The sequence below is a fragment of the Etheostoma cragini genome, chromosome 22, assembly GCF_013103735.1.
Source record: "Etheostoma cragini isolate CJK2018 chromosome 22, CSU_Ecrag_1.0, whole genome shotgun sequence".
Taxonomy (NCBI): Eukaryota; Metazoa; Chordata; class Actinopteri; order Perciformes; family Percidae; genus Etheostoma; species Etheostoma cragini.
Window position 1 is genome coordinate 21,595,451 of NC_048428.1, and position 8,091 is coordinate 21,603,541.

At 42.7% G+C, this 8,091-nt stretch overlaps 1 protein-coding gene across 2 annotated transcripts in view; it reads right to left on the reverse strand.

The window, feature by feature from the left end:
• LOC117937627 (ribosomal protein S6 kinase alpha-3) overlaps positions 1 to 8,091 on the reverse strand; it is a 14,766-nt gene that overhangs the window by 3,538 nt on the left and 3,137 nt on the right. Inside the window, exons 4-12 of one of the 2 annotated variants that reach the window (XM_034861708.1) lie at positions 6,638 to 6,702; positions 6,367 to 6,469; positions 6,132 to 6,241; positions 4,317 to 4,439; positions 4,143 to 4,232; positions 3,169 to 3,327; positions 1,580 to 1,741; positions 374 to 450; positions 117 to 234 (exon numbers count right to left, since the gene is read on the reverse strand). In XM_034861708.1, the coding sequence (XP_034717599.1) occupies positions 117 to 234; positions 374 to 450; positions 1,580 to 1,741; positions 3,169 to 3,327; positions 4,143 to 4,232; positions 4,317 to 4,439; positions 6,132 to 6,241; positions 6,367 to 6,469; positions 6,638 to 6,702 (1,007 nt within the window). Of the gene's footprint in view, positions 1 to 116; positions 235 to 373; positions 451 to 1,579; positions 1,742 to 3,168; positions 3,328 to 4,142; positions 4,233 to 4,316; positions 4,443 to 6,131; positions 6,242 to 6,366; positions 6,470 to 6,637; positions 6,703 to 8,091 lie in introns of both variants that reach the window. The other variant, XM_034861707.1, reaches the window with a different exon arrangement.

An 8,091-nucleotide genomic window follows, 5' to 3' on the forward strand; every position in this document is an offset into this window, starting at 1 on the left:
ACTGGTCCCCACAAAGATAGGCAGACACGACTGTGTGTGTGTGTGTGTGTGTGTGTGTGTGTGTGTGTGTGTGTGTGCGTGTGTGTGTGCATGCATGTGTGTGTGTGCGTGCACACCTTAGCCTCAGCAGAGACAGAGTTCCAGTATCCTCCAGTGAGCGAGAACTTGCCGCTGCCAATGCGAGCCAAAATCTCCTCGGGCGTGTCTTCGGGGCCGTTAGCGAAGGGAGTGAAACTAGGAAAGAGAGGGATGAGAAGGAGAAAGGGTTCATATTTAGACACGTAAGAGAATATTTTATTATATTTCTAAACTTCCGTGAGGCGAGAGCGCTCTCTGAGAGGTAGTGTCTGATAACGAGATAACGTGTGTGTACCCCGTTAGCATGGTGTAGAGCAGGACTCCCAGACTCCAGATGTCGCAGGCTGCATCGTACCCCTGCTTCTTCAACACCTGCCAGAAACACCCAAAAATGAAGTCAACAAACCATTTCGGGTCATTTACACCAGTGGTTCCCAAACTTTTTCAGCTCAAGACCCAAAAGAGAAATTTGGTGTCTCCCCCGGGACCCAAATTTACAAAAATACACACCATGAATCATTGTAACATCTAGATTTTTAAACTGTGGACAAAAGACGGAACAAACCATGAATTTAAATGTATATGAAGTATATTTATTCCATTATAAAAGTAAACAGAAACAGAAAAGGTCTCTATTCTCCTTTCTGTGTCTCACCCCTTGTGTCTCAACCCAGAGAGAGAGAGAGAGAGAGAGAGAGAGAGAGAGAGAGAGAGAGAGAGAGAGAGACCCCCCCCCACAGCATCTGAGCTGAACTGACCAGTGTATCAGGTTGATGAGCATTTTACTGCTTATTGGCGACCCAATAAAACGGGTCCGCGACCCATTTTGGGTCCCGACCCTAAGTTTGGGAAACATTGATTTACATAAATATCTTATCTTACGTTCTCCATATGCTGCAGTGTCACCGCCTTCTGAATGTTGTTTATACCTTTTGTGCATACATTAATACTCGTGTATATTATCATTGTATCTGCATTTGATCTTTAATTCCCTGGAAATTTGGTTTAGGCTAATTTAAGTTCAGTTAAATCAAGACATCCATAAATAAAAGACTCTAACAAGCAGTGATGTTGACAGAAAACACCCCAAAAACACTTTCAAGGAGTGATAAATTAATTCAACAAATTTTCTTTCAAATTGTATATTTCGTCTCTTTCTTCTTTTATTGTTGGTTTATTTATTTTTTATTTTTCTCTTTTATATTGTTTGCTTTATTGTCTGTTTTTAGTTTTTTCTACACATAAATGTAGTCATTTATTTTGTGTATTTTGTTGTTATTTGATTTTTTTTTTTTTTTGGTCCTTTACTTTCTTATGAACCGTAATCACACTTGGTTTTATTTTGTCTTCCTTGCACATGTTTTTTATGATGGATTGGTAACTGTGTAAGTAAAAAAACAACAAAAACATGACTGATGAAGAGGTGAAGACTGTGTAAAGAGAGGAAGAGAGACGTCATGATGATGGAGACGGTGTTAAAGACACCGAGACGGTGCCGTACCTCGGGCGCGACGAAGTTGGCGGTGTAGCACGGCGTCATGAGCAGCCCGTTCTCTGCTCGCAGCTGTTTGGCGAAACCAAAGTCGCAGATCCTGATGGACTCGGCGTTCCCGCTCTCGTCCATGTAGAGGATGTTACTGGGCTTCAGGTCTCTGTGCACCACCTGCAGACACCACAGGACAAGTCAGGGTCCAGGTTTACAGACTTTAGAGACTTCAGAATAAAACCAACTCCGTCCGTGTCCAGTCAGATGTCTCGGAGGACTACGTTAAATCACCAGAGTTCAACAGTAAGGGTTTGTTAAAAGAAAACTAAAACTTTCTCAAAGTCATTTTTAAATGGTCCCTATCTAGTTGTTTTTCCTGAGGAAAAGTCGTAAAAAGAAACGTATAGAAACATTAAAAAAGCGTCAAATCTAAGAAAAATTACTTTTTTGAATTTTTTTTTTTTTTTTAAAGCGATGCATAAAGTATCAAAAGTGAGAAAAAAAATCCCCGTAAAGCATTAAGCGCCAACTCAATCCTTGATTGGCCAACGGCACGTTCAAATCCAATGATTATGATACGAGGATGCCCAAATGGTGCTTTACTTGCCCCGGGCCATCGGGCAACCCTTAATGTTGAACCCTGATGTCTGAATGGTTTTAGAAAGTCCTCTTTACAAATATATGTTATATGTTTTTTTATATATAAAAAACACACACACAGTTGAATCAGAAGAGAAGAAATCGGCAGTCATTGGTAAAAGAAACTGAAAACTTAGCAACAAAATGTGTGGAGATGTAAATAGATCAGGTCTGTTTGTGTGTCTGTCGTTCTGTCTGTCTCTGTGAGTCTGTGTGTGTGTATGTGTGTGTGTCGTTCTGTGAGTCTGTGTGTGTGTGTGTGTGTGTCTGTCTCTCTGTCTGTCTGTCTGACGTTCTGTCTCTGTCTGTGTGTTTGTGTGTTTGTGTGTGTGTTGTTCCGTCTGTCTGTCTGTGTGTCTGTGTGTCTTTGTGTCTGTTGTTCTGTCTGTGTGTGTTGTTCTGTCTGTCTGTGTGTGTGTGTGTCGTTCTGTCTGTCTGTTTGTGTGTGTGTGTGTCTTTGTGTCTGTCTGTTGTTCTGTCTGTGTGTGTTGTTCTGTCTGTCTGTGTGTGTGTGTGTGTTGTTCTGTCTGTCTGTGTCTGTCTGTCTGTGTGTGTGTGTGTGTTGTTCTGTCTGTCTTTGTGTCTGTGTCTGTTGTTCTGTGTGTGTTGTTGTGTGTGTGTGTGTGTCTGTGTGTGTCTGTGTGTGTTGTTCTGTCTGTCTCTCTGTCAAACACACACACACAAACATGTTTTGTGTTGAGCAAAAAGCTACACAAGATTAGCTCAAGCTGCACAGTGTGTAGTAGTTCATCAAAATCAGCTCCAGACAAGCATCCTGCTGCTTTATGAGCTTCATGTTTATCACATTTAATTACTCCAGGTAGTGTAAACAGTCAGAAATCCAAACCACGCGTGTTTTCAGAGAACATTTGGTCTACATTTTCCACTAAAGCTTCTTGAACCCTAAACGATGAAGAACAGGAGCCTTTTCCCTTAGTGAGCCGACCATGAAAACACCAACGTACCCCCTGCACATGCAGGTACTCCAGCGTCTTGGTGATGGTGTAGAGAACGGCGCTGGCTTCTCTCTCTGAGAAGAACTTCTGTCGGAGGATTTTATCCAGCAGCTCGCCTCCTTTCATCAGCTCCATCACCAAAAACACCGACCGGCCGTCGTCATACACCTACGGCGTGGAGACAACATGGCCGACAGCGCTTCAGTGAGTTCATTTGTTCAGCTAACTCTGGGTATTAGTCTGGATCAGTTGTTTAATCACCTGGTTATGATAGAGATTAATTTAAAGATGTTAGGAACGTTCAGTCTGAAAAGCGGAGTACGTAGATGTACCAAAACAAAACAAACACTGTTTACAATACCTTAGTTTTGGGAAAAACAATCAAGTGTATGTGTACATTTTGATTAAGGACACACACCCCGCAGGCTATAGCGGTTTCAGGAAAGTGACTGCATGTGTCCGACAACTGTCCATGGACGTGTGTGTGTGTGTGTGTGTGTGTGTGTGTGTGTGTGTGTGTGTGTGTGTGTGCGTGTGTATGCCTGTGTGTGTGTGTGAGTGTGTGTGGTTGACTGGGGCGTGTTAATTTCGTACCCTGCACACGTTGGAGAATGTTTTTAAGGAGAAAGTAGACCTATCAAATAAAAAAATATAAATTATCGTAATTATAGCACTATTTTCTTGTCAAAGTCCAAGTATCTTTAGTAGTCTCCCTAAGGAGAAATTTCTTATAGACACTGAGTAACACTGCTGCAAGAGTTACAGACGCACAACAACAAGCATGTCTCTCCTCTGTGAAACTGAATGTCTTTAAATGGGGACAAAACGAGACATTTGAGGACGTCATCTTGAACTTTTGGGAAACACTGATTCAAATTTTCCACCATTTTCTGACATTTTACAGACCAAACAACTGCTGAGTTAACCAAGAAAATAATCGACAACGAACATCATCGGTAGCTGCAGCCGTGAGTGTGACTCACGTCTTTGAGGGTGATGATGTTGGGATGCTGTCCGTATCTCAGCAGGATCTCCACCTCCTCCGTCGGGTCCCTCTTGGCCTTGTTGATGATCTGTAACAGTGGAGGAAACGGGTTTACGGCCCAGGGGGACGCTGAGTGATCGCGTGGGGTCTGTGTGTGGACGTGGTGTTCTACCTTGACGGCGTACTCCATGCCGGTTCCTTTGTGTACGCAGCGCTTGCAGATGGAGTACGACCCGACTCCGATGTCCTCTTTGATCTCGTAGGCGTCGGAGAACTGGGACGTGCTTCTGTGCAGCTGCTACATGCAAAGACACAACCGTTGATTAATTATTACTTATGATAATCACCTTTATTTGGACTCAAAAGATCCTTGAGGGGTGGCGCGCATTTGCAATGACAACGAGTAATAACAAAGACAACACAGAAAGGTATACACCATCATAAGAAAACACAATAAAGCTTTAAAACTTTCTGAAGTAAAGAACTTATGAATAGAATTTAATAAGTAAATTAGGATAATATGGATACAAAAGTAATACAAAAACTACAAAAATATAATTGATTAAAGGATTAAGACAGTCATGGAAGCATGCTTTTGCTCCTAATTGAAGGTGGAAATGTTTTTCTGTTACTCTTATATTGATCCAGTTGTTTGACTATCAACGTTTAAGGTACATGTTGTTTGTTGTCCTTTCCCAATTATACCGATCACCTCACTAAACATTTTGTAGTTTTGGAGATCTTTCCAGGGATTTTTTTGCAGGTTATATGTGCTTGGAAAACTGAGGTTTCACTCAATAAATCAGATTATTTGGCCTCTTAGAGAAATGTTAAATTAGAGTATGCAAGTGTGTATTCCTAGGGATGCCTAGACTTTATAAGTGAAGCCAAAACATCTGCATCGCCCCCTGGTGGCTGTCTACAGTCTAGATCAAGACTTTTTTATTGTCATTTTAAGTATTATGATCACGCTGATGTATGTTTAATTGTTTATTTTTCTGATAAGTTTAGATTTTTTATTAGTTATTTGATGCTATAAAAAACGGGCTGAAATGTCATGATTGACAGCTGGGATTGACTCCCTGCGATTGGTCTGGGGTGTGTGTGGGCGGGACTTGAATACCGCGGCTCCACTGCTCACTACTGCGCAGACTCGGGCTCCAAAACTACAAGATGGCTGCTCTGGTATCCGGGATATTTTGGCTTCACTTTGGTAGAGTGAGAAGAAGAAGAGGAGGAGACGCGTCTGTCGGTACGCAATCCGTGTATAAATACGTAGTAGAAAACGCAATGGCCTCCCTACACTATGTGTATCACGCATTCGTTGAGACACAGGACTGCCAGGCGGTGCAACTGTGGGAATATATTTTTTTACACTTTAAAAAACCCTAAAAAAACCCCCTGAAAATAAGCGTTAAGAGTTCTACTTTACTTGTGCTCATTTAAAATATAATCTATTAATACCTTTCTTTATTTTTATTACTTTAAAGTCTTATTTAACTGTAGCTTGCTTTTCCTAGTGTTTTGAGTTTGCGTTACTTTAGACTGAATCAAGCTGCCTCAACTGCTTCTATTATTATTATTATTACTACTTTTCAACATTGCAACACCTTAATTATGTTGTTTATGTTAATATTGTATCATAATATTCCTTTAACTATGTAAATATCCACACTCCTTATATTTCTTTATTTATATTTATACTATTTGTGCAACTGCCACACACAGTTTCCCCTCGGGGATCAATACAGTATTTCTGATTCTGATTCTGATTCTGCAAGCAGTTAGCTTTTACCCAAAACTAACGTTAGCTTTCAGGTGGAGGCTAGCGGCAGGCCGCTAAAAACTACAACCAAAAGCATGGAACTGATTGTGCAGGTGTCAAAAATCCTCGTAAAACAGGATTACAGGGTAATATCTTGCGCAGGCAGCACAGATCACGTACCCACACCCCCATCCATCTTTATATACAGTCTATGCCATGTACCTGTGCAATGGTACTGGGCAGTGGTTGTGTGTCCTCTTCGGTTATGGCCACAAAACTGAATCCCCTGAACAGCTGATGGGCGTTTGCACTGGGAGGAACCCCCGGAGAGTCTGAGACACAAACACAGAAACAGCTGTTGAACCTCACCGCTCACACAAACAGATGGTAATCGGGATGTAGTTCAGCTCAGGGGGGTGTGAGGAGGAGGAGGAGGACATGGAGAGACAGTCTGTACCTCTGGGGGTTTTAGCTGTGAACTCTGGATCAAAATAGAAAGTGTCGTCAGGTCGTCCTGAAGCCGGTTTGAAGGGAGGGGGGATCTCTCTGCGGAAGAGTTTCTGCAGGGGAAAGAAAACGTTAGACCTAGCGTCAAAGACAAAATACTAGAAGTAGTGTTTATATTTAATTGCTTGTTTCTGTGGCTGCAAGGGAAATCTCTCGTCTCGTATCATGAACGGAAACTGTCGAGCATGTACTAATAAAGGTTATTTAACGGAGACACTGACGTTCCAGTCGATGGTGCTGAAGAACTGATGCCTCTTGATCTCCTCCACCCCGTCTGGTCCCGCTCCTGTAATCAACATTAGCTGTCAGTCCGGTGTTTCCTTCAAACACACTAACACACTAACACACTCACAAACAACAAACAGGAGGAACTGGTGTGTCATTTTGGGGAGGCTGTTTTCAGCGGCGTATGAATCCACATTTGGCATTCCAGTGAGTGTTGGTGTCAGCAGGACGGTTAATGTGGGACTGGGTCTTCAACTAGCAATTATGCTTTTGATCGTCGATTAATCTGTCTTAATTGTAGCTTAATGGATTACTTGTTAGGTCAGAAAATGGTGAAAAATGTGGATCAGTGGGTCACAAAAGCCCAAGAGGACGTCCTGAAATGTCTCGTTTTGTCCACAACTCAAAGATATTCAGTTTCCTGTCACAGAGGAGAGAAGAAACTAGAAGATATTCACATTTAACAAGCTGGAATCAGAGAAGTTTTACTTTGTTTTCATAAAACAAAATGACTCAATCTCATTACTCAATTTTCAAGATAGTTGCAGATAAATTTAATGGTTGACAATCATCATCAGTTGCAGCTCTGGACTGATGTTGAAGACATTTAGCTGATTTAATGTTTAGCGCACCAAAGTATTATAATGATCAAACTAACAAACAGGCACATTCGTTGGGGACTATTTTCAGCGGCGATAGGGTTGCAACATCACATCGTGACTCGCTCAAAAATCAACCTCGACGATCCACTTTTTTAGAAACAAAGCAAAACGGCCTAGGCCGTGATCTTTCTGACCACAGTCGAAAAGCTTTAGCAGGAAAATGAGAAGACTGGAAGCGAGTAGAGGGAAGTGCGATGCGACCAAGCCCGGCCGAGTGGAGACATCATACTGTAGTGGTCGCGGTCTGTGTCGTCACGATCTATAGTCCCATATCTGGGGCGGCGACGTCAGGCTACGGCGTAGGGTCCGTACCTACGTGCACCTTCGTACTATCTGCGGCGTAGGGTCCCTACCTTCGTACTATATACGGTGTAGGGTCCGTACCTACGTGTACCTTCGTACTATATACGGCGTAGGGTCCGTACCTTCGTACTATCTACGGCGTAGGGTCCGTACCTACGTGCACCTTCGTACTATCTGCGGCGTAGGGTACCTACCTTCGTACTATATACGGTGTAGGGTCCGTACCTACGTGTACCTTCGTACTATCTACGGCGTAGGGTCCGTACCTTCGTACTATCTGCGGCGTAGGGTCCGTACCTACGTGCACCTTCGTACTATCTATGGCGTAGGGTCCCTACCTTCGTACTATATACGGCGTAGGGTCCGTACCTACATGTACCTTTGTACTATCTGCGGCGTAGGGTCCCTACCTTTGTACTATCTGCGGCGTAGGGTCCATACCTACATGTACCTCTGTACTATATACGGTGTAGGGTCCGTACCTA